The 24,550-nt window shown below is 46.4% G+C and overlaps 1 protein-coding gene across 2 annotated transcripts in view; it reads left to right on the forward strand.

Annotated features, from left to right (window-relative positions):
* Positions 1-24,550, forward strand: part of TCIRG1 (T cell immune regulator 1, ATPase H+ transporting V0 subunit a3) — a 177,339-nt gene that overhangs the window by 48,791 nt on the left and 103,998 nt on the right. For both annotated transcript variants that reach the window (XM_069628935.1, XM_069628937.1), the window contains exon 7: positions 2,582-2,664. In XM_069628935.1, coding sequence (XP_069485036.1) covers positions 2,582-2,664 — 83 coding nt within the window. The remainder of the gene's footprint in view (positions 1-2,581; positions 2,665-24,550) is intronic.

Consider the following 24,550-nt stretch of genomic DNA (forward strand, 5'->3'; position numbering starts at 1 on the left):
CCACGTGGTATTACCCCTGCCTGTTGCAGAGAGCCTTTTTGATGACTGATGGCCACACACGAGGAAGTTGACGAGGACTGAAAGAGGAAGAGAGCCTTTATTTCCCCATTGTTCCTGCTCGGAAAGGAGCGCTCACCCTCGCAAATGAGGCAATCCTTACTCGTGTGCTGTTGGGGCGACTAGGGCCCTGCCACGCTGCACGTGGGGGCCCCCATTCTTGGACTGTGCATGCAGGGGTTTATATCCAGCCCATGGTGGGGTCTGCAGCCTTACGTTGGTCAGACTACAATTCCCATCAGACATAGCCAACATAGGCAATGGTGAGGGATCCTGGGAGTCGTAGTGCAAAACATCAGGAGATCCACAGGTTGCACACCGCTACCATAGGGACAACAAGGTGTGACTGTGGAGAGCAAAGGCCCCCTCTCTTAACAGGTGATGCCCCTCGCGGGAGTCTAGGGATTCAATGAAAAGGGAAGCGGTTCCGGTGAGAGAATCTTGAAGACTCTTTCTGTCTCTGATCTCTCTGGGTGATCTTTTCTGGTGGGGGACCCACTGTGACCTACAGAGATGATTTTCTTCACTGACTGTAAAGTGGCTCCAGATTAGTGAAACATTGAAGCGTGAAGTCTGAGGCAGGCCACACCATCAAGCCCGCCCCCTGGTGGAGTTGTGAGTCACGGCAGAGCTCCCATGGGCTGCCCATTGGGGTCCCAGAGCAGTCCAGCTTAACTCATTGAAGTGGAACTGGGAGGACGAGAAGACATGACCTTTTTAAGGAGGACTTATCGGGTAAAACGGTTGGGAAACAGTTAAAAATCCAGGGGGATTGCACACCAGGGGCAGAATGGGACTGCAAGCCTTGCTCTGTGGTGCCTCTGAGACCAGAGCCCTGGACTGGACGCCTAGAACCTCGTCAAGTCTATAAAGGTGTTAGAGGCTGGGTTCCTTTCTGCCTGAGTGCTCTTCTGGGAGTTGGTGGTCTGTGCACTTCAGCCTTTTCCCCGCCCACCTCATCTTCCCCTGCAGCCAAGCTTGCACTGGCCTATAGGGCAATGCCCAATCCAAAAACACAAAATGCTAGTGTGGGCCCGTTTTATTAAGTCCAAATGGGCCACTTTTTTGCCCCATGTAGGCCAGTTTGATAAGTTACTTCACCATGTGGCTAGTAGTTTTGACCATTGATACTGAATAAATATGTTTTAAATATCACAATTTGCTTACATTTTAACGAAAACCTCCCCCTTGGGTACTACTCAAACAGTCGGTCACAAAAGGAATGAATTGCCATTTGTAACTGTGGGCCACTTTTTCGTTGGTGCCTGAGACAATTGTCTACCCCAGTCCGACCCTGGTACAGTGGCCGTCTCCTGTGTTGAGCTACACGTATAATCCCCGCTGCCTAAGAGGAGATGCATTCCCTCGCCTTACACAGGGCTGTGCCTCTCCTTTTGTTCTGGGCCTCTAATTAGAATGAAAGGTAACAGACTCATTTCTGGATTATTGTCTATAAACGCAATGTACAATCGGGGTTTTATCTTGTAAGAGTGGTCACGAGGGCTCTGGTTATCTTGGCTGTCCAATTGTTTTATCTATCAAATAACAGTTAATGATACCATTGCTGAAGTCTTATTGGAATGGAATTGTGACTAATCGGCGTATTTGCTATCTTGAGTACCTAAGCAACGAGGTGTGGGTTGAAGGGGCAGAGCCAGCCTCAACATTTACGGGGACGGAGGAGGCGGCTGGAAGACAGATTTGAAAGCTTGTCATGTGTGGCCATGAACTCATTGGTATGTCCCCCCCCCGCCCCCCTCAACCCACTGCCCCCTCCTCTGAGCCCAGGAGGCTGAATAGCTATTATGGATTCCTTTGGCCTATTAGACACATCTTAAGCCCCAATTCCGAGTCGAGTTTCACAGAGGTGCTCATCTTTGGGGACGTGGCCATCTCTAGTAGTGGAGCCCAGAAGGTAAGCATTTGAGTTAATCATAGGGGGGCCTATTGATATCTGCTGGGGCGGGCTTTGTCTTCTACCACTCTGTTTGTTTCTGCTGCCGTCTTAACGATTGTTTAAATGTAAACAGTCTCCTCATCGGAGCACCGCAACATCCCGGCACAGTGCTGCTTTCTGCCTGCCACCACCTCAGTGTTGAGGGTTAAGCCCTCCCAACCTGGGGCCGTCTCCACCACTGCTCGGTTGATTTGCCATGTTGGCCAGTTGCCTTCCAAGCAAGGGGTTCTCAAGACACCAAGGCGTCCTCAATCCCAAAAAAAACGTTGCCCCGGTTTAGCAAAGCAGAGTGCACAAGGACGGCGTGGGATGTGGAAGTATTACCAAACTGGGGGGGGGGGCGACTGTACCTCTGCGGTAGAACATAACGTTCCGATAACGGAGCTTTCGAAAGTTGGAAACGCAAAACAGATATTACAAAAGAGAACTTCATATAAAAGTAGATAACCTGTGTAAGGAGCATTGGCTAGGACTGTACCATCTAGGGTGGCGGTGGGGTATAATGCCCCGGTGGTTCCTCTAGACCTGTCCCACCCCCTTCAGTTGCCATGTCTTTGTCTTTTTCAGGGGGAGGATGTCAACTGGGTCATCTTCCTGATCCCGTACTGGGGCGAGCAGATTGGTCAGAAAATCAAGAAGATAGCGGACTGGTAAGGAGTGTCCTGCGTTTCTTTAGATCTATCCCCTATTCCCCCTGATTCTGGTCTGCTTTTCCTTTCTATACCTCTGGATTTCCAGTCTCCTATGTTTTGCTTATCTGTTCTCTTGCTCACACCTATCCTCCTCTCTCCATGCAGAAATAACTATTATTGCATAATGCTGCCAATTGATGGATGTTTGCAGTGTACAGTGTTGCCTTGGGTGGGTGGTGCAGGCGGCAGGGCCAGTGAGTGATACCAGACACAATTATTCTTTGGAGGGCATTAGGCCACATTTATTAACATTTCTTACATCACCATAAAAACCGACAAAGCCATACACCAGTAACATCACCAAAAACTGTCGCCTCATCAATTATGTAATTATTACAAATGGGTCATTACCTGCTTGAGCGTGGGGGCGTGGCTGTGGCCATGCACCCAACACCCCACACTGGGCCTGAGGGAAATATGTGACCCTCTGAACCGACCAGACCCACTCCCCTGTTGCATTGGCCGGTGAGGACCGCTCAATGAGCCCCTGGCATGACACTAAGCCGTTCTGTGCCGAACCGTAATATAAATCGGCAATCAATCTCCCTTCCAGTGACCCAAATGGTTGAGCCCATTACTCAGGTCAATGCAATGTGCCCTCAACCTACCGCCACAGGGCCATCCAGACGCCATGAATTCAGACCCATTTCACACCCATGCACCATCGTCACCTTCCCGACATGCTGGGGTTCCCCTGAAGAGATATATATATCTATTGTGCACCCAGAAGCGGCCCACCAATATTACTGCCACCTGAAGGCCCCCTTAAACATGGTACTCTTGCTTGCACCGATAGCATATCCGCCGGCCGGGATGCCTGGGTCATTCCCCCGTTCATGTGGCGTTGTCTAGAGACACAAAAACAAGACCGGTTACTTCATATCCGATGTTAGACCTACCCAACAATACCCACAAATATTGACCTAACCGGCTATGAGACTGGGCCGCACCACTGACGTGCCCAAACCCTTGCTTATGCTACGGTCCTACTGGGACCCACCCTTTGGAAGAAACCTACACGAGAAACCACCAGTCTGTGAGCAAAGCAATTCAGCCTCCACCAGTCGCCCACTCGACTCCTGGTGCCAGGGAGTGGCCCCCGCCTCCCCCAGACCTGACCAGCCCGTGGTCCCTTGCCCTAGCCTCCGCCGAGACCTTGCACCCGACTGGCACGAGGCACCTGTACAGCCAACAGGGGGCAAGCGTGCAGCTTGCATGAACCAAGGCAACCAAAACCGAAGAGTCAGTCTCCTAGCATGGAGCCCTGCCTAGTAAGTCCGTGCTGCCTGCACACCGCTAACACACCCACACCCACACCCAGAGGCTTACCCCACCCAGCGCCTGAGAGAACAAACCACTATGGGACACAGTAGGTATGTCCCACGCGCTCCCATGCATTAACTGAACACCCCAGCATAAGGGTGTGGCCTCACGCCCACATCGTCCTTTGATAAACAATACCCGGGGGCACCCAGACCCACAGCCTGCATCCACTGCCCCCCTGGATCGTCATTCCCCTGGCCCCTGCACACCCTACCTATCCGAAGCCCCCCCCCCCGCTCCACTCGAAGTGGGACCCCCACACAGATGGCTCCGGACACCAAGACTGCCGCGAGGGGGCAAGCATCCATCTCACAAGCCCCTAGGAAACCGCAACTGAAAAAACCTGCCCCTTATAATGGGCAAATGGATTTTGACACACGGCTGCCATACTCTGAAGGCTCTACACGCTGGTTTCTGGTCTTGAGATTCAAGATCTACGTAGAACCCAGAGTTATAACATGTCCTCCCATCCGGCCAACATGATTTGACTGACCCGGATGTGCATAACTTTAGGCAGTGTTTAGCCCTGAAGACAGACTTGGGTCCGCAATGCATTGGCTTTTTATGATACCTGTTGGATACACGCTGCCTTTTATGAAGAAATAAAAACATTGGGTCATTGTAAAAGGATTTATGATTTATGGTTCTGGATGACTTGGAAGAATAACAATTGTGAAACTTGGTTATAGGGCCAGACGTGAGCATATGGTCAGTTAAGGGGCAACCCTTAACCTTCTTTGTGGCGCCTCACCCACCACACCCCTTGCGAACGATACCCAGGGAGCACACACACCCTCGGCCTGCATCCAGTGCCACCTAGATCCTGATCTCCTGGCCCCCCCTTGCCCTGCCTGCACATAGCCCCCTACCCATCTCACACTGGGACATCAGACACTACTGGCTCCGGAAACCGGGGCTGCCGCGAGAGGGCAAGCATCCCATGCCACTTGGACACTGAAAGTGAAATCCCATCTCTTGGCATGGGGTAATGCCTTGCATGGCCGGATTGCCAGCCCACTCCCACACCTCTAGGGAACGAAACCTGAAGGCTTGACCACAGCCATGTCCATACCAGCAAGGCCCTCTCGGTGAAAAAAACATATGCTGAAATACCTCATCTGTGCAAGTAAACAACCTATTGCAACTGCTCCCCACCTTTTGAATATAGGACAACCAATACCAGAGTGCATTTCAGCAAAGGTAAACAGTGGCCTTTTTTCTGTGACGAACCTCGCCAGCTAACTCCTGAAGTCAATAAATAGGCCGTTGAGGGTGACCCCGGAGGCCCGGCGTAGCCGCTTCCCCAGCTCCACACACCACCTTTACATGCAGAGAGAACCTGAACACCAAACACCCTGTCTGCGATTGGAAGGGGAACCCTGTGCGGGTAAAGGCAATACTATTAGCCTATTTGCACAAGCTCGTGCCAATAAGACCTCACTGGCATGCAAAGCAATATTCATTAACCGTATGCGTGCATGTTTTACCCATACAGAGAGCGTACCCTGTGCTCCGCCCTCATATTCACACCCTGAGCCCAGAGGCATGCTCTGGCATGTTCCCGGCAATGAGGAAATCCATTATATTACCAACACCCATGATGTCACGCCCCCTATCTTTGACAGCATATAATCGGTGCTTGACACCGCCTGACCTCAATCGCAGTATCCCCAAATCCCACCTAACGAAAAAAAAATTGCCATGGTAGTGGGATGTGATAAGGAACAGTACCAAAAAGATGTCTTAGCACCGCTTGTCCCACCTGAGAATCAGAACTAGAGTGTGTATCTAGGCAATGGTGTTGTGTAAAGGTGTGTACAGAACTCCAGATTGCTGCTTTACAAATGGACTTGAGGGAAACATTTGCAATGAATGCTATGGTAGCCCCTGTGCCCCGAGTAGAGTGTGCTCTACGCTTGAAGGGCAGGTCTCTCTTGACAAGAGTGTAACATGTCCCCATCCCTGACACCACGCCCCTTCGTCTCCCTGAGGGAGCCTGAAAATATTCTGAATTGTACTCCATGACGGTGGCACCCCTACACCAACAGCCTACCTGAAAAGATGGTTACCCAGAGTATCAACCTCCGTAATTATCCAAGCCATCCTTCCCTGACTTTTTGTGGGTCTGGCTAAAGGGCGCTATATAAAGTTTGATATTTTGCAGTTGTCACATGTGCCCGTGGAATATTTACTCTCTCGCTGCACCTTCCAGCATGGAGATAAAAACAGATAACGAGCCTAGCCGCTTCAAAAAAAGAACCGGGGCGGTAAGCTAGAGATTTCCCTTTTTCCGCTTTTATTGGATGTGGAACTTATGTGGAACCATGGCAGAAAGCCTGTCTTTTAAATGTCTTTTTGCACAATTGTTCATGCCCGTCTATCATCAAACATACATCAGAGGACAATATAATAAAGGAAAGATGCGTCCCCCAAGTCACTGGTCTAGCAGGGTACCTCTATTAGTAAATGGCTCTTAGCAAACTATCCTGAATAAATTGACTTGTTCAAAAATTACACAAAGTAACTTTGTGTACAATTACAAACTTAAAATCAGACACACAACAACTCAAAATCTATGCATATAAAAAATGACAGGAACACAATGATCATACATGGATCAAGAAAGAAGATTGACATTCAAATATTTTTGGACCAAGATCACAACTCTAGTACTAATTCAATAATCCGTGTTCAAAAATTGTTCAGAAACTGCCCAACATGTTTCTCTCCCACTGTTGTCACCAAATACTGGGCATTCCTCAGGGGCTGAGATGTTAGAAGGCATATGTTCCTTAACAATCAATTGCAATGCCACATAGTTCTTTTACCAAAAACATAAATGGAGGCACTCTGGCTTAGTCCCAATACCTGATGGATCTCAAGAGAGATTCCCTTAGACCTGGTATTCACCCCATCTAAACCAAAAATGTAGAAATACCTGGTAAATAATCCATGGTAAATTGTGGGCAATCATAAGCTCAAAATCTTGCAAGCGTGCATAATGAGCACGTAGAACAGGTGCAGGTCGATCATGAGATAGAGAAACAAGCATGGTTCCTGGTTTTGTATATTTTTGTGAAATGACTAATAAAACATTTGGCACAGCGTCTATACAATGTAGGCGTTGCATATAGTCGAACGGATTCATAAGTTAAATCAGCCCGGTGGGAAACGGGACACGTATTAGTAGTGCGTGTGGCACTGAGATAGGCTCATGTGCGGGGAGCTACCGGCATCGGGTGCAAAGTCACATTGATGATATTAATAACAGTTCAGATTGCCATTAGGGCAGGGTGGAGCGGTTAAGCACAGATCTGTCTATGGTTACCTTAAATGGGTATAGCGGTGTCCGGATGCATCTGGCGAGGGGTTCTGGCTAGCGGCGTAGGTGGCTTAGGACCGGCGCAGGACAGGTATCGTCCTTATAACGCGGTCCTTTGAACGTGGGACGGCTTGCGCCTCACGGTTCCTCATAGGTCCCAATAAAGGTGCAGAACAGCCAATCAAACGGCTGCTTGTTCGTGTGGATGATCCGAGAGCTGGGAGGCAGCTCACAAAGGAGGGGCGGCCATCTTTGAATGGAGGATGCCGCGTGCAGTATAATGGTGGCAAAGCCTGCACGGCTGAAAACAGGGGTAGATGACACCACCCAAGTAACGGGCGGAATCCAGACAAAACGGGCAGTCGATGCAGCAATTTAGGCACAATCCTCTATCTTTGCAAATGCTGAGACAAAGATGGTGAAAATGGGGAAGGTGAAGCCCTATGGCTTTACCTACTATGTGGCAAGCTCTTGGCCTGCTTCATGTCGTCTCCGTCTGTGGATCTGGCACTGCTCCAGCAGTGAAGAGAGGGGCTCCTGCTTCTCCGGTGTTGGGCTTTGAATGGGCTTTAATAGGTAACCTCCCGAATTTCCTTCTGTAAACTGCACCATATGATAACCCGATAAGAACAAGCAGGCTATATATAGATCGCCGGATAAGGAGAGCTGACTTGAATAACCAGATAAAAACTGATTCATACCACATGGTGATTCAGTGTGTTTCCATTGCAAATAAATGAAATATACCCTTAGTAGCATTTTATGCTTTGTCTGGGATAACCCCACCCACCCATTTCCTGACAATAGGTTTCAATTCATCAGAGATGTAGAGCATTTATGCACCCCAGGACGCAGAGAAGTGATGATTCACGTGAAGGTGGGTGTGCCCCTGCCTCTCCCAATCAAACCCCCTCTTTTTTTTTTTTTAATTTAATGAATTTAGTTGAATTTAATCAACTTTTTTCAATTTAAGACAACAATTTATCAAAAGGTTTACATATAAAACACAGTAAATTATAAAACATGCAATCATAAAACCCTACAGATCACCCCAAATGTCACACCATCACTTCTAATGCTAATAGTTACATTTGGGTTTTTCATTATTAAACGATTGATAAGGCAATGAACAAGTATGACAATCACTGTTCCAAATAGCAGATGTCGTTAGGAATCAAACTATTTTAGTAGATTTAAGGCTCGCAGAAAGTTAATTGTGGCCAGTCTTATGCTCATACAGTTGGTAGTGGAAATAGCAAGCCATCTATGCTCATGTCTCATCTGGCTAAAGTAAGGCAAATGTTTACTAAAGTGACTTTGTCTTAAGTTCATAAATTCAGGACAGCCCACAATAACAAGTTTCAATAGTTGTTGCATTATTGCAAAAACGGCATCCTGAAGATTCCCGCGGGATTTCTTTCCTACGGGCTTGAATTTCACGGGTAGGACATAAATTAAAACTCATGCGCACAAAGCATTCCTAACAGCAGGAGAAGGAGATTTGCATAAGTAGAAGGCCATGTCTCTATAATGCTTTGCTGAAAAAACAGATGGATCAAAATCTTTATACTTCAAACACAGATCTCTAGTGTCAATCCAATCCATCATGTAGAGTTTTTTCTTAGCTCTATCAGGATCGGTGACAAGGGTTTCAATAGAAATGTCTGCATTTAGTAGCATGGTAAGGATGTTTTTAGACCATGTTTTCGGAAACCGATGAGAGGAAGACATCAGGTAACTGGCAACTGTACCTAAAGTTGATTTATCAAGAACAGATAATAGACATTTTCTAAACCAGCTGCATAAGCGCCAGTTATACATTCCCAAAAGTGAGGTCAAACCTACTTCATATCGAATGATCGGGCCTGGAATGCATTGTGGCAGATTTAGAATAGCACGCCAAAATTTTGCTTCCAAAGCATGTAGGAATATTGGATCAATTGCACTGTATGTCTCTAGACCATATAAGATGGTAGGGATGACATTCTGAATCCAGAAGATCAGAGCAGGTTTAATGGAGAATTTCCCAAATTTATGCATAATGAGACAAGTCTGGCAGACTGCTGCGAGAATTTTAACTTCAATTATCATTAAATGAGAAAGAGCGTTCGACGATCCGTCAAATAGGATACCCAAATATGTATAATTTTGTAGACTACGATTTGGGTTTTCTTATCATTCACTACCAGCTCATTAACTCGAAAATATTGACATAATGCTGTTAAAAGATTTTGCAGGCCAATGGGAGTTTTCGATATTAGTACTAAATCATCTGCGTACCATAACGCTTTCACCTCGATGTTATTCAATTTTGGTGCATCTACATGTACTTCCTCAAGTGCACTTCTAACATCATTAATGAAAAAATTGAACAACGCCGAGGCGAGAATGCACCCCTGCTTCAGCCCCCGATAGGTAAGGACATCCGATGATAGAAGCCCCTCAAAGTTCAATCGTACCCGGATGGAGGTATTCGAGTGTAATGCGAAAATGATGTCACTTAAAGTTGACGGACACCCAGCCTCTAACAATTTATCCATCAGTCGTGGTCTAGAAACGGAATCAAAGGCCGAGTGTAGGTCAACAAATGCATAATACATGGCCTGTTTAACGGACTGTGCCTGATGTTTAATGGCACGAAGAGTTGTTAAATTTACCGAGGTACCCAGACCTGCCACGAAGCCTGTCTGCGCCAGATCACGCTGTTTTGTTTGGGCGGTCCATTGGTTAAATTCCTTCAACACCAACCGCAAAAAAAAAATTCCCGGCGCGTCTAGGAGGGCAATGGGGAGATAGCATTTTGGGTCTTTACGGTCACCTTTCTTGTAGATGGGAACTATAAGAGAAGTGCTCCAAGATTTTGGAATTATTTTGGTGGATAAGATGTGATGAAAGGAGTTAAACAAGATAGTAGCCCATTCTTCTGGGTTCTGTTTAAGCACATGATTCGTAAGACCATCCGGCCCAGCCGCTCGTGAGGAGGATGACTTATTAATGAAATCCCTCACAGATTCCATCGAGCATTCCAGGGACCAAATAACAGAAGATCTCTGTATATATTCCTATTTAGACATGTTATGATCAGCGTATAGGTGGGTAAAATGTTCTACCCATTGTGTTTCTGCAACACCATTTATTTGGGATTCCAGTTGGGAAGAGGTATTGCACTTGTTCAATAATTGCCACACTTGTGCTGAATTTTTCGAAAAGCAAGCAGACAGGAAGTTCTCACTGTCAACTTGAAATAAACGCGCTTTTCTGGCACACGTCCAATTGCGATATGAACATTTCGCTGTTTTGATTGCTTGGCGCTGTTCTTTTAGCGGCAAGATGCGGGAATAACGTATCTCTTTTCTTAATTGAGCTTTGCGTTGGTGTAAAGCTAAATCAAAGCCGTGAGTATGAGAGCGAGAAGATCTAATATGTAAAAATTGACCATTTCTGAATGTGTCAAGTACCTCAACATAAGATGATTGTGAATTTGTGCTTTGGTGTCGTAAAATAGCTGTGTTTAATGATTGCAGTAGAACTGGTGACCAATGAAAACGGTTCTTACCATTGTTAGGTATCAGCGATTGTTTAAACCAATGTTTAGTAGTGAAACTGTCTGACAAGGAGTCAACCATTGAAGAGACAATATGTGATGATCACTATGTTTGTTTTATGATTTCGAACTTAATGGCGTTTGCAAGTGAAAGCATATATGCTTAGATGTAGTCTATGATGGAAATAGAGTTTCCCCTTTCCCACGTGTTTTGCGGCGGGATATCGCCCATAATGGAACCATTCATCACTTTCAGATTAAGATCTTTGATAAAGGTGCTCCATCTCATACTTGCATTGCATAACCCCTTATTAGGGGCAGGCAGACATACAAAGTTTAGGTCTCCCACCACCATTATGCCAGAAATCGATTGTAGGGCAATAGTTTCAAAAACTGATGATAAGGCATCATAAAAAGCATCATCAGTAATGCCCGCAGGATTACGATAAAGGTTTATGAGAGCAAATATTTGCGGTCCATGAATGATTTTGACCACCTGGATGAATCTATTCGGCGACAGCCATTCCTCAATTTGGAAATGTTTGCTAGATTTAACAGCCACCAATAAAACCGCAGTTGGTCTACCTTTATTTGAAGACACTGCCGGGAGAGAACAAATATTATGATCATCCCAAGTGGGGGCACATACCAGCCACGTCTCTCTTGCAAGGCTATAATATCGTAACTGTTTAATTGAGCATTCACAGACCACTGTAGATGTGAGTGCCCTCTAGTATTCCAGCTAGCCAGAGAGATAATTTCTCTCTTCTCAACTATTGATGGTTATAACATATTTTTTTATGTCAATCTGGTCTGTGGGCAGTTAACCTCCGTGCAAAAGGTGCAAGAGCATTCTGTGGTCGGAATCTGTACTGGTATTTCATTTTTAACTGAATTTTCTTGTGTAGGTGGACGGGCAGGGTCTAACACAAGCAGAAAGCCCAGATTGAATAAATCCATTTTTGATTTCCATAGAGCATTCCGGACCAGTCCCGATTTAATCCATAATCTTACAATTGATAGATTATTTTCGCAAATAAATTCAATCTGGTCAAAATCACTCGAGGACAAGTCCTCCAGGGACTGAATGTCTCCAAAGATGTTCAAAACACTAGAGCGACACAAATCGTATTTCGGAAAAGGGCCCTCGCGGCATTTTAAGATTTAAGGTGTGGAAGGAATTAAAACGCTGTGTTTTGATGTCTTTTTGGTTATGAGCTTGAATTTTGGACTTCATACCAGAATTCTCATTCGGATCTCTCATGCTTGAGCAAGAGAAGGAAGGATTAAATTGGGCCCTTGATCCTTGGGCGTTACTTGGACGGGCCAAGGACGGATCATGACTGTGACATTCCTCTTGAGCTTTGACAGAATTGGATAAGCCAGGAACGGTTAGAATTTCAGCTGCTCGATTTAGCTCTGGGAGTGCCTCAGACAGTCTTTTGCCAAGATAGGCATCTACCTCTGTTTTCAGGGCAGATAGACGATCTTCAAAGCCAGCAGATGGTATAGGAAGTATCTGAGGACCAGAGCAGCCCCTAGCAGTACCGGTCGGGATGGAGTGAGTCGTGCTGCCTTGAATAAAAGGCTTAGGGGGCAAGGTTGAAGCAACCTCGCGTTCAAAAAGGTCCACCAGTTCATTCAAAGGGGCATAGTCACCCTGGGGGACTTGCAAGACAGAACTGGATGCGGCCTCCGAAGCAACCGTTACCGCTAAGGGGGTAACAAGATCTATAACACCTCCCGAGCCTTGAGGGGGAGGCGCTATAGGTGCTGAGGCCCCAATCACCAAACTAGTTGGTGGAAATATGACCTGCGGATTTTGATTAGGTTCCTTAGCAGACTTATGCATTGTTGTTGCTTTACTTATGCATTGTTGTTGCTTTGGTTGTCAGTTTAGACCGTTTTGAGATTGTGGTTTTTCTCTTGTTTTTCTGAGAAAGAGGCGGACCTTCATTAGTATTACTGATTTTAGTGACATTAGTGCGTGGAAAAGACTGAGGGGAATCAACGCTAATCCATGAATCATTTTTTTGGTTAGTTATGGCATCTATGGACTCCACAGGGCAAATTATTTTTTCAAATGTTGGAACCACTGTTAACACGGTTCTAGCGCACCGTGAATTCGAATTATTGTTCAATTCCGGACCAGACGAACTCTGCAAAATGGTGGACTTGAGAGGGGCTGTAGCCAACAGACTCGAAGTGCTCAAATTTTCTAAGGTAGTAAGTCTGTGCATAATAAGGTTTAAGGTTGAGGGCGAGGATGAATTTTGCGAGCATCGTTGCATCCACTCCCCAATTTGATCAATTTTAGTTGTTTGGAGCGCTATTTTTCGATCCAACTCTTCAAAGAGTTTGAAGAGACTTAATATTGTGTTCACGGCCCCTAAGGTAATCTGTAAGAGGGCCGGATTTACAGATGAGTCACTAGGGGTTTTTGCTGACAAGCAGCGTCTCGCGGTTGGTTGTATGAAGGACTCTTCAATTGCATGCCTTGTAGAGTCCATAGAGCCAGGAAGATTATAGTCCGTGATGACGGACAGTCTCGAACTTTCTAGGTCAATATTACACTGGCGTGAGGGTGTATTGATCATTGCAGATTCTTTAGCATTCACGTCAATAATCACAAACGCATCCACACAAGCTGTATCACCTACTGATGGATGGGAGGTTTGGGGCTGCAAAGTTGTTCCAGGCTCGATAATAGACTGTGTTTGAAATGTTGCACTAACAAGTGCGACCGAGTTGACCAGGTTGTCTTCCTCAACTACAGTTACCATTTGATTAACCTGAAACATTTTAATAGGAGATTGAGGTAAGGTGAGTAGGGTTTGATCAGAAATGACCACAGTAGGAATTGATTCAATTAGGCCTGTAGATGGGATGTTTTTAATATCGCGTGGCTGTTTGTTCGTTGCCGGCAGCACACTTTCCAACGGGCCTTGAGCATGAATCACTACTACAGGATCATTTATTTTGTCATAGAAATGCCTAATGTCTTGATTTAGGGAGGGTGTTTTAACTACAGGAGTAAGAGTGATAGATTTCTTGGCTACTTCTTGGAGTGTATAACAGACAGCTAGTACCAATATAGACTGCGTAAGTGAAAGTAATGAGAAGAGAAATGCACTTTTAAACGCTGATTAAAAAAGCGTTACAAGAATTACCATGCAATAAAAGCGTTTAATAGGTTTAGACGTCTTTGGAACTTGGACAAAGTACACTCTTATAGTAAGATGCCATGCAATGTATAAAATGCACTAAACCCAAAGATTAGCAAAAATACATACAATAACACAACAAGGACAGTTTGTAACACTATACTAGAATGCAGTAGATATGGGTCTCTTTAAAAAAATAGAGTTAAAAGTCAGGGCTGGATAAGGGAGCAAGTAAATGTACTGAAGAATCTTTTTAAAAAGGACAGACCAGCAGCGATGATCCTAAAAAGCTCCCAGTAATAGGGTAAGGAACGCCCGACAGCTCAAGGAGCGGCCAGAGTCCGACTCTTTCCCCCCCCCCCCCTTACCCTAGTTACAATTTGAAGTTGAGTTGATGGCGGAGCGTACGACCTTAGTCAGATGTACTCACACGGCCGCAGGACGAGGACAAGTCACAACCAAACAGCAAAACAGCTGCTCAGCCTTTAGTGCCTCCAGGGCTTAATGCCGCAAGGGTGGTTGGGCCGGGAACTTGCGCTGGGCTGCGGTCATGTGATCCGTCACGTGAGCGTGGAGGGCCCCGCCTCTTTCAGGAAGTGAGGCAGGCAGGCAGGCAGGCAGCAAGAGCTCTGCTTCCAGTGCTGCTGGGGCCAAAGTCGGCCTCAAACGAAGTCCAACGCTCGAATCACAGAGCGCACTTTCAGGGAAGCGAATACACCCCCTCTACATATAGTTGCTCCCATAACAGAACTATTCACATCCAATATAAAAAGGAGCAGGAATAAGGTTACTGTCCAAAAATGGGGGGCACAGGCAAGGCGCACTTAAACGCGAGAAGAGCCGCATGGGAAAACCACATTAGTCATATGAATATTATGCACTGTGAGGGTACAACTGTTTGAGGATGTATCAACATATGCCATTTTATTGAAGAAAATGTAATCAAAAAAGCCTCACTATCCCTACTCTGCTGAGGAATTCCCTGCCTAACCAAAGCTAAGGGAACACACTCTAACTGGCCCTCACACTAAGCAACAAATACGTGAAGAGAATGAAATACAAAATGACATGAACACGGTTCACAGTTTCTTGATGATCTTTTAGTGTCCTGGGTAATTCCCTTCCCCAGGATTCAAGGTCACCTCTGTTCTGAACCATAGAAAGTAATGTATTAAATCAGTTCTTGATGTTTCATAGTTAAAGTAAGGGTTGTTATGTTCCAATGATGGTAAGTCTCTTATCCTTGTTGAAATAGCCACTTTCAAATTCCACCAAATAGCACCAATGGTAAGCCCAACCACAATGATTTGTCACTTCCTCAAGACTTGGCACAGTTCAAAAGAAATGCAATGTTCACAACTATTACTGATGCATAGTTCTTGGTTAACATTTAGTATTCTCTTTGTTGCAATTTTAGAATTCACAATGGTATATTTTGTGAGGATGACCTTCTTAGTGCTGCTGCTTCCACTGCAACAACGTTGCTTCTACTTGATTCCCTATGAGAACATTCACCTTTGTCTCACAGAATTCCACTTGGTTTGGACTACTACAATGCTGCATCCACTGACAACCAGATATGCCACCACAGCTTCAGTATTTTGGACTACTACCACAGCTTCAGTGTTTTGTACTTCTAGACGGGCTTCGACAAGATACACTTCAATGTACTATAACTTCCAGTAGGCAAGGCACACTTCCTCTGACCAACTCTCTTTAATAGGGGCAGCCTCTTTGCCTCTCTTGTCTGTCTGCCTTAATAACAACCTGGCTTTGCCCTTAAGACTCACTTCTCTGTCTTCCACAGTCTCTGGCACTACTGGTTGTGCCAACTTAAAAATAGTCTTTACAAGCAGCCAGTTTCCCTTCCCCCACTTAGCGTGCACCTTTCTGCCAGTTATCAGCCCAATTAATTACTCTGAAGCCTTGGTCCGCTCTCTTAGCTTAAGGTAATACTTGTATCTTGGGCCAATACACTGTTATTAACTTCACAATACAGTTAGATTGCTTCTTTACTCTGGGAAAGGTTGGTTTCAGTGTGAATGTGGGGAGACTCTTGGCTTGGGGAGTGCTTGTTTTCTTCTTCAACTGTTACATACTTTAACTTCTTATAAATGAAAGGCATGCCATGTTAAGATAAAGAATATGATTCCATCGTTCTTTGAAATAAAAAATAAGGCACACCGAACCATTTCTTGTTAGATTGGTATATAATTGTATTCCCGTGTGAAAGTAAAGGATAAGAGTTCAGGCCTACTTCGGGAATCGCAGTTAGGCACACACGACCATTCTTTGGTGGTGTTTTCACAAGTTAAAGATTGTAACTCTTGTATTGTTAAGGTAAAATATTCAGTGATGGGCTTAGCAGCGTTCCCTCTCTTTAATTAGGGACACGCAACCTCTCCTTCAAGCAGTAACAGTCTTGTAATAATGGAACAATGGGTTTTAGTAACGTTGGCTTCTCACGCAAGTAAAATACCTTTTCACGTTTTATGCAAGTGCTACATTTCCATTGTTCATGGTATTTTAGAGGCAACTAACAACTTCTACTCGCTTAAAGTTTTACGCAAGTCAACAGGGAGATGGATACTGTTTCCGGCAATGTGTTAGAACTCTGTGCTTCACTCACTGGCTTTTTAGACACTTGCTCTGTCGGTCGCACTGCTTTCCTGATTTATGCCACAAATTCTGTTGCTTCTGGCTCGTTGGGGACCCACACCCTTCTCCTAAAAGGGTGTCTCCAGACTGGCCACACGTTTGGGGAGCCCCTCAGCTCCTGATATCCACGGCTTGACAACTGTTCTTGCCTCAGTCTCCTGCACATCTGCAGCTTGTCAACCACGGCAATCAAGACCACATGGAGAAAGATGGCTCTCCTCCATGTCTTCTGCTGAGAAGACTCTGCACTTCAGAGTTTGAGGGAATGAGACCCTCTTAGAATAAGCAGGTGAAATCTGTTGTCTCCACGTTCTGGCGTCCCTCTTGTTCTCCCACTTCTGCTTGGTTTGCCAGCCTTGTACCTTCTTCCTTCTGATACTACTACTTCTACAGCCCGCATCCAGTCACAGTTCCAGCTCCTTCCACTCCTTCATCTCCTTCCAATTGCTTATACCTGAGGGGGCCCTTTATACCTCCCAGGTTCCTTCAGGTGTGGGCTGTTAGGCTTAGTTGCCTGACTGCTGCAATAGCATGCCTCTTCCTTGTCCCAGTACCCATGGGATTATGGGACTTGTTGTCCCCTTCAACAAAGTTATTTATGTTAACTGAGTTGATTTTAAGGGTAGATTAATTTCCCTTAACATCTTTAAAGGACGGACTGTTAGAATGTGTTGTTATAGAGGAAGGCATTCGTTTTAAGGCATGTTCTCTAGATCCTTTTACATTATACCTTTGGGAGTAAAGATGGTGTTTGTCTTGAGATACTTTGGAAGATCTCTCTATTAATAAGGCTTGCTCAGTTAACATAACTTGTACCTTGAGTCACAGATCTTCTGTGTGGGTCCGGGTCATTATAATGACAATATGCCATTACCTGTTCTGGCAATGCACTTTCTTTCAGAGTACACATGTCTCATTCCACAGGATCTCCTCACCACCCTGGGCCCGGTCTCCTCCCAGGTGATCCTCCCGCAGTACACAACGCCCAAGGTAAGGACCAGGAATAGTCTACCTTCCCCTGGCCACCTGGGAGGAGACTTTAGGCAGGGTTTCAGTGAGGGATCCATCGGATTCTTCCCAGCACACAGAAAAACCCCGCCTTGTCTGCAGGAAAGAAAATAAAGGAAAACATTTTAAGCCAGAAACATTCTATTTAAACGCTACCATGCACTGAAACACTCACCTCGTACATCTTAACCAACGACGGTAGACTGTGTCTGCGAATGCAGCCAGAAATGCATCCTGCAAACTCGGACAGAAATACATCTGACCCTGCTCCCAAAGCCACACGCATACATCACTGCCTTCCCCGCTCACTCATTGTCAAACCTCACGGTAGCATCCTCCCAGAGGGGATGAGAACCCAGGTCACTGGACCTGAATCCCTGGGTTTTTAAACACTCTGCCACTTTCACCTGGCCAAACCTGGGAAGCGCTGCATCATGACCTCCGACACTGCCCACCTCTTTATATCCGCCAGGGACCCCTTGGGTCTATACTTCCGGTTCAAGCGGTGGTGCCTGCAAGTGATGTCACTGTGCTGGGGTGCACCGGCACCCCCACACTGCCTCCCCCTCTCCGGTGTTCCTCCCTTCCTGGCCCACCACTACGCCTCCAATCCCCCGCTGCTAAATGGCAGGGCTGATATTGCATCCTGAAGTCGCAGTGCTTGATGGAATAGCTATGCGTTATGCTATCGTTATGATTGCATGTTATAGCAACAGAATTGTGTGGTTGCGGCTGTCGCGCAAGGTTCCTGCCTCGGGACCACAGTCCCCGGATTCAGCAAGCATTTGCTCTCAGCCCTCTCGGACAGCTGACTGCATTGGCCTTCCTTAGTTCCTATCCCTCACCTGAGTGTGTGGTGTGGCCATAGGCTCTCACCAGACATTTCAAGGTCACAAACCACAGCACAGTGGAGCTTCCTCTTTCAGCACAAAATAACCACAGCCAGCAGACTGCTAGCAAATGAGAACCTGAGGCATAGATGCATCTTTTTGAAGGGAAATGCATGTTTTCGTGACCGGTGAATGTCCAAACTGTCATCACAGGACAAATCAAACCAGCAAGGGCAATGCTAACCTTTTTGGCTTTTGTGTAGGCATGGGAAGAGTCTTTTCCAAGCACTGCCGGTGTGATACTGACCATTGATGGACATATAATGGCCGCCCCTGGCAAATGCCCAATACTTAGAGAAGCTCAAACTGTTGGCTTTGCCAATGCTTGTCTTTAACAGTATTTCAGGGAAAGATGCATATCGTGCTTCTGAATCTAGTGGCTGAAGGCAGGTCTGGTTCAGACTTTTGTATTACACAAGTAGCACACTCCTCGCTCCAATTTAAGTCATTAACTGCCAGACTGCTTAGAAAAAACACTGGCCGGCACTTTGAGCACACAGTTTGATGGTAAAGCTTGAATACAGTGGACTCAAAATGTCCCCATGAGGTGTGTTTGGTGGAGTGGGGCAGGAAGTGGGTAGGAACGGCCACAGGGATTAGCAGGGTCATGGCAGTCAATGGGTGCGTAAATAACCAAGCAAAACCTGCACGCTTTGTGTCCCTTCTCATATGCCATTTCTCTAATAAAGGGAAACGCGGGGCATGCACATTTGCAGAGCTGTTAATCCCTGGATTTACTTGTGTAAATTGCCCATGGGGTAGAAACCGATGTTCACTTGATGGAGTTCCCCGAGTGGCCACAAGGGGGTCTATTGTAACGATGCCATCGCAGGCTCTTGCAGACAGTGATGCGCTACGACGTCCAATGTGTCCTGCAACCAATGTGCCCTGCGAAATCCTTTTATAAATTTGGCCAATCTAACAATGCGGATGCTGCCATCTGATCAGAAGAACATGGCAAACTGGTGTACATGCCCCACCCTACCCCACACCATTGCAGCCTGGTGCGGGACACGGACACCAGACAGTACTGTGCTCTGCCTTAAGCTCCAGTCCTGGGTGCATTCGCTAGTAGTCTGACTAGACTAGAAAGAAATGATCTGACTTCTTCCTGAAGTCGGACTAGTGAATGCGCTCAGGGACTTATGTTCTATTTGCATCCTCTCTGAGGTCCTGCAATGTGTGGGGTTTTTAGGCGCCATCTTTGGATCTTTGAAGGTTTTCTGACTTTTCTTTGCTGAATGACAGTTGCCAAAGTTATTTGTGAGCTGTCGAGTTGTCCCATGCCAGGTGTGAGTAGTTTATCCAGTCCAGATTTGACCTTTTGCATTGTGGAACTTGTAGTCCAGAATTCCTTGTTGGAGAAAAGTTGGGCAGAAGATGTAAAGAGCAATACTTGATGACATCGCTTAAAGTGGGCCACCGCTTAAGTGGGCCACTGTAACGTTCCTTTTTGTTACTTCCTGGCCTATGGTTAGTGTTACCAGTTTCTTCATCTTGCCACAGCTTCCCACCCATGTAAATATTCCTATACATCCAAGTGGGAGCATCCTTTTGCTGCTGTGCAGTATGCTCTATCCTCATTGGCGGCATTTGACGTCATTCATTTTAGGAGGAAGTCTAAACTTGTTGCGGTTTTTGGAGCATGGGAACCAGAGAATATAACCCATTTTGCACCCTCGTCGGGTCTTGAGGGCGTTCTCCATGTTCCTGCCAGTTGACGGCTCTGGGTACTTCACCAAGCCTCTCCAGCGATAGGGTTGCGTTCTCGTCATGGCTTACACTATTGCATGTATGGTAGAGTCCAGACAAGAGTCCCACTGTGATTAGGTTGGCAGTGTGCCGGGGTGCAGGAGTTTCACATTGGACTTCACCATCTGGTGAAATCGTTAGATGGGTAGAAAGCCAAGTCGTTAAAGTGCGCGCCTGTCAGAGGCAAGTCTAACGTTCATTTGACTCCGCCTTTCGTCATTCAAAGTCATGAGTGCCATTGAATTCATAGATTGCAACACATACTATTTACAGCCCTACACAAATGGCAAAACTACAGTTTGCATGTGCTAGACAGATGACAGGCTATTCTTTTGTATTATTTTTTTGTTGAAATCAAGGCAGTAGATAATAGTGAACCTTCACCTCAAATTTATGGTTTGATTTTTTTTTTTTTTTTAATTTTAATTTGTTTTTTTTGTTTTTTTTTCTTTTGGGTGCAACCAACAAGAGTACAGTCAGTTCATGCACCACCTGCGGCGATCGATGCATAACTTCCACATCCCGGTTCCCTCAGTCGACATATCTTTCTGAGGCCAATGAAGTGGGAGAAGTAGGACCTTGTCTTTACATGCCGGGGGTCATGTCAGTTTGTTGCCCCGTGTAAAGGGTTCATGCAATACAAGGTGTAGAGGGCTCCATCCGGATCCGTCTATGTGGAGAAATGGTAGTTGAAACCCTAAGGCTCTTGGCGGTCGTTTGTCATAGTCTCCTCAGAATAAGGAGACGGTATTTCATGCAATATAGCAATAAAATGGGACATTTTAATCTAGAGATATTGTGGGAAAAGTTGATGGTAGTGAAGCACAGAGGCAACGCGCTGGTCTTGGAAGCAAGACCACGCAGAGCAACAGAGGTTCGAATCCCAGATCCGCGCTTAGAAACCAAACTCGGGTATAGTATTAGGCACAATATAAAAAACAAATGAAATACATTTATTTAATCTGATGTTTGATATTGTGAAATGTGTTGATATTACATTTGAGGAATTAAGTGTGGGGTGTTAATGTACATCTTGAAACTTGGAAGTGTTTTTGGGAAATCTCTCATCTTTATTATAATTGATGTATTTTTATATATGAGTGGAATTAGAAATGCATGGTTGGAATGCGTATTAAGTCTTTTATAAAGATCATAGGTATACATTAAAAATAATGCTCACTCTGGATCAGTGTTAAATGTTTGAGAAACCTACTTGTGTGCATGGACCGGGGCGCAGTGGCCGACCCAGAATTTGATGCAGTTGAATCCAGGAGGCTTTTCTGTGTACCCGTCTACTTCATCATCCTCATCTGCAATCATGTTTAGTCCAAGCTCGGATGCAATTTTTGTTCAATCTCTAAAGTTGTGAAAAAGTTGCTCTCTTTGGTGGCAACATTATTGTTGCCCGGGTTGGCTACAAGTGTTTTTGTTTTTGATGATCCCTCATTGTGGTCTGTAGGGTACGTGGCATGGAGTAAACGCCATTGAAGCGTTCTTTGGCATCCTCGTGCACAGGGCAGTTTGCCCAGTATTTGCCATTCAACCACAAGTCTGCCAAACGCAAGGCTTGGCTGAGGCCTGAACACCAGGGCAGAATTGTGTATGACGGCAAGACTATTTATCACATCGTGCTTCTATATGGCATTTCATGCCAGGTTCCTCCCACTTCTAAGCGCGGAATTAGGAGGGGTTGCTCAATTTCTCCGCATCAGAAGGTCGCGGGACAGAGTAGGTGTTTCCCTGATTGGAACGGCTGGATGGCCCAATGTCCGAGTTGAGTACATCTTTGAGCTATCCTACCAGCTATATGGAAGGGGCATGGACCTCCAACTCCGATGGCTCAGGTGCAAGGGCAATGAGGGTTCAATGCCATGTCTTGGCCTTTGTACTAAAGTCACCTTCAACGCCCTGCCCAAAGTTCAGAAAACGGGGGGCAATGCTTACTTACAAAAGGCGAAATCTTCGCCAGCCATGAAGATCCCGATTTACAATTTGGGTGCCTTGAACCCTACAAGTCCTATCCACATTGGTAAGTGGGATTTAGATCAACAGCAAGTCCTCAACTAACACTGGCAGATGGGCACACACCGCCTTGACCTTAAGGGTGTCATGGTCCAAGTCAAAGTGCAAGCTGTCCATCGATGTTGCACGATTCCTCCATGCAGCGTTCTGGAATGTGCATCAAGCTATCGCTGCATATTTCAGAGAAGAACGGCCTCCTGTGCGTTTGCTTTATTGTTCGTCACTGTGGAACAAGAGGAAAGACTCGCTCCTTAATCGTGAAGGAGTTGAGGACCTTGTTCTGCATTTGTTCCCATTCTCTGCACCATCAATGTGTTGAACGCATGGAAAGGCCAGTTACCAATTTGCACTAAATATGTAGATGTATTTGCATTTATATTTCACATGTGATCTTGCCGTTTCTTTCTTTCACGAATGACGCGTCTAACGGAAAAGCAGTAGTGGGCAAGAAGGACCGAGAACTGCAAAGACCAAAGAGGCCCTTGCTATGTTCTTTGCCTGAAGTTCTGAGGGGCTGAAGGGAGGGAGAGGAGGAAAGGCCAACACTAAGCCACCCCAACCAGGTGATATTATGGCTAGATGGCTTTAATGCCCAGAAATGTAGCCGAAGAGACCATTCCTCAGGCCGCAGAAGTTTCACCAGGACGCTTGACTGCGTCCCTGGCCCCTCCAGTGTGGGCAATTGCGGCACCCATGCTTCTACTGGAAGCCCTAACAGAGCCAGCATCAGCGGTCAGTCCTACACTTACCAGCATGTCTGAGATGCATAGCGGACAGCACCAATGGATCCACAATGAGTGACAGCTTGTCCTGCCGCAAACACAGTGGCCATCAACAATTGACCTTCACCAAACACCATTGGCTGCTATTTGCAAAGCAGTAACCTGGTGCTCTTATGGTCTTTTGGGTCCTTTGATTTCTTGGGGCTGAGAGTGACAGCTCTCCATTGCATTTGACTCTACTCTGTAATCGTAATGAGCTGATAAAGGGTTCTATATATATATTTCTGAGGCTTGTGGAATCTGCTTAGATCACATGCTGTGCATAGGCCGACATCTAGTGGAAGCTGCGGAGTATTACAGTTTGTTTTTCAAAAGTCGAAAATGGGCGTCGACACAGGCGTGCCAGTAATACTATCCCTAGTGTGACGTCCATTGTACCCAAGATCCCTCACGCGTCTATGATCCTCAGATTGTTTTTTTCCGCCATACTGGTCGGAAGCATCTTGCGGAGTTCCCTGGCCTTAGCCATACTTTTGCTGTTATTATAATTATAATTCTTATTCATTCCCTTCCCCACCCCAACGTCGACCCTCGACCTCGACGACGGCTGGAGAAGTCATCGACCGTCGACTGCTGCACGACGGATCTGGGCCTCGGAAGGCCGCTGGCCTCGGCCCGGGCCTAGTAGGCCGCTGGCCTCGGCCCTTACAAGTAGGGAGAGTGGGGGGTGGTACATACTCTTCACTCTTGATATATAGTTACATTTTATATATTCCTACACTTAGCAGCCCGCTGCCTTAAGGTGCGTATGGAGGGTACCCCTTTTCAATTCTGCCCCAAGTGCAATCGCAAATACCCTTGGGTCGACAGGCACGCCACGTGCAATCTCTGCTTGCCGAGGGATCACCCCGAAGCGAACTGCAGAGCGTGTAGTAGGTTTAAACCTAAGACACTTAAGGACCGTTCGACAAAGCGTTGGGCCCACCACGCCAGGCAGGAGGCCATGGCAGCGGAGGGCGCCTTCAGCGATGGCAGCGACGCCGTACTTTCGGACGGCGAGGGCATTACGGCGTCTAAAGACAGCCGGCGAGCGCAGGTCCCCGACCTCGGAAGGTCGTCCGGCAGGGCGGCTATGGGGAAGACCCCCGGCGACGCAAGCGCTACACACCTAACACACACTAAACACACTAAGACCAACCGGACCTCGACGACGTCGACTTCCCGGAAAGAGGCACAAAAAGAACGGTCCGACTCGGTGTCCTCTGGGCGCTCTCGATCGAGATCACCTCACGACGCAAGGCAATCATCCACTCTTGCCAAGAGTGCCTCGCTACACACATTAACGGAAGTTCGATCGTCGGGAGACGAAGACGACTTCCACCCCCAGGCCGCGCTCCAAGATACCGAGACCGCGGTTAACACCAGTGAGGCCCCACGAA

Source organism: Ambystoma mexicanum, chromosome 12, assembly GCF_040938575.1.
Source record: "Ambystoma mexicanum isolate Mex_15411 chromosome 12, UKY_AmexF1_1, whole genome shotgun sequence".
NCBI lineage: Eukaryota > Metazoa > Chordata > Amphibia > Caudata > Ambystomatidae > Ambystoma > Ambystoma mexicanum.